At 42.7% G+C, this 2,024-nt stretch overlaps 1 protein-coding gene across 2 annotated transcripts in view; it reads right to left on the minus strand.

The window, feature by feature from the left end:
- The window catches only part of ALDH2 (aldehyde dehydrogenase 2 family (mitochondrial)), a 30,323-nt gene that overhangs the window by 7,640 nt on the left and 20,659 nt on the right, over nt 1-2,024 (minus strand). For both annotated transcript variants that reach the window (XM_018558328.1, XM_018558327.1), the window contains one exon: nt 460-573. In XM_018558328.1, the coding sequence (XP_018413830.1) occupies nt 460-573 (114 nt within the window). The remainder of the gene's footprint in view (nt 1-459; nt 574-2,024) is intronic.

Consider the following 2,024-nt stretch of genomic DNA (forward strand, 5'->3'; position numbering starts at 1 on the left):
ATCCTTCTTTCCCTGAACTTCCTGTTTTCAGGGGAAGATACTGAGGGCAGAGGAGCCATAGGCTCCCTCTGCCATGATTAATCAAAATGTGGGGCGGAGAGGAGGTACATCCACAGGGCTGTGAGAGTCTCTGAATGCACACAGCTACTGCAGGCATAGCTGGGAACGCACACACACGGGTGCCTCCAAAGCAGCCGCTTAGCTGATGGTGGCACCTGAGGGACAGGAGGCATAGCGATGCGGGGACCCACTGGAAAACATGGAATAAAAACTTTTAAAGAGGAAGAACAGAAGTTTTATACAAAAAGGTGGGCCTCCTAGTTGTAAACATAAAAAAACTAAAACAAAGCTTTAATAATCACTTTAACAGTTAGGATCTTAGACAGGCAAGTGGGAGGCTTATAGGCATTTTTTAGTTTAAGGATCGTAACACAAGATGTGCAGGATTAGTGAAATTACCTCTGTAGAGCCAGTAAAGGCAACTTTATCTACATCCATGTGAGAAGAGATGGCAGCACCTGCTGTGGGTCCCATTCCTGTAATGATGTTAACAACCCCAGGTGGAAATCCAGCCTGAAAGAGAAATTCTGTTACTGGGATTGCTGACTTAATGTATGTAGAACAGAAATGCAGGAGGGAATATGGTTCCTTGTTTGAGGAAGATCTTTTCTACATATGTTTTAGATCTTGGAATAGTTAAGAGGACCTCACCTTATAATACCATCTTACAGGGGAGTGTATTAGGCTCCATTCACACCTGTAAGTTTAGGTGTGATTAGGGATTCCTGCGTCATGAACTTTCGTGTTCCTACAGTAGGAATCCCTAATCTGACGTTTACAAGCGGCAGCTGTCACCCTTTCAAGTTAATGATCAGGTGACAACAGCTGAATATAAACGCCTACCCACCACATGTAACGGTATGCAATATTACATACGATTAGAAAACACTCTCCCTGGATGCACAATCGATGCGTCCGGGGATAGTAATTAATTCCTAACCAAATGTAATCATATCACATACCAATACATGCGGTGTGCAGGCGTTCACATGGAGCTGCTGTCACCTGATCATTAACTTGAATGGGTGACAAGCTGCCACTTGTAAAAAACAGTTTAGTGATCCTGCTGCAGGAAAATGCAAGTTCCTGTTGCAGGAATCCCGAATCGCACCTAAACCTACAGATTTGAATGGGGCCTTAATATGTTTGCATTAGTGTCTGCAGTACCAAACCGGATTAAGTTCAATTTTATTTTAAAGTATGAAATTTGGCAAGCGGCCCCCATGGGAGAAAGAAAATTGTTGAGTGGCCCCAGAGTTAATTGAGTTGAGACCCCTGCTGTATAGTGAATATTAAAAAAAACACAAAAAAAAAACCAAACACACCACACCCAGTTAAACATAATGGTTCACACCATGTGAATGTTGTGGTTGATATTGCACACGTGCAGTATGATATCCGAGGCAGCAAGATGTAGAAAAATGGCACATATGAAATCTGGTGCGGCTTGTTATTGTTCAACAAGCCACCCAAATCTAGTATGGTGCATGCACCATTGAGGTGGACAGCCTAATTCTTTAACAAGCCACCCCAGATCTCATATGGCACATGGGAGAGATCTGTATGCAAGGCACTGGTGAATTAGCCTTCCGGGGTGCACCTGTAAGGCCAGGGCTATGTCACCAGTAGCTCAGGGAAACCAAAAAAAGGAATAAATAGAAAGAAAAAAAAAAAATTATATTACCAAAAATTATGCAATTGTAATGTACCAGATCTCATACGACACATACACCATATGAGATCTGGTACTACTTACTGTTCTTAAGCAAGCCCACCCCAAAGCTCATACAGTTCATGGGCGAGATCTCCCTGGAAGGCACTGGCTGACCTGACTTTCCAGAGTGCGCTTCCAAGGCTGGGGCTATGTCACCAGTGGTAAACAAAAGAAAATAAATATAAATGTTTCCAACATTTGCCAAAAATTATTTGATTGCAAAAAACACTTATGAATGGACAGGAAGTGC

This window comes from Nanorana parkeri, unplaced genomic scaffold (assembly GCF_000935625.1).
Source record: "Nanorana parkeri isolate BGI_ZX_2015 unplaced genomic scaffold, ASM93562v1 scaffold331, whole genome shotgun sequence".
NCBI lineage: Eukaryota > Metazoa > Chordata > Amphibia > Anura > Dicroglossidae > Nanorana > Nanorana parkeri.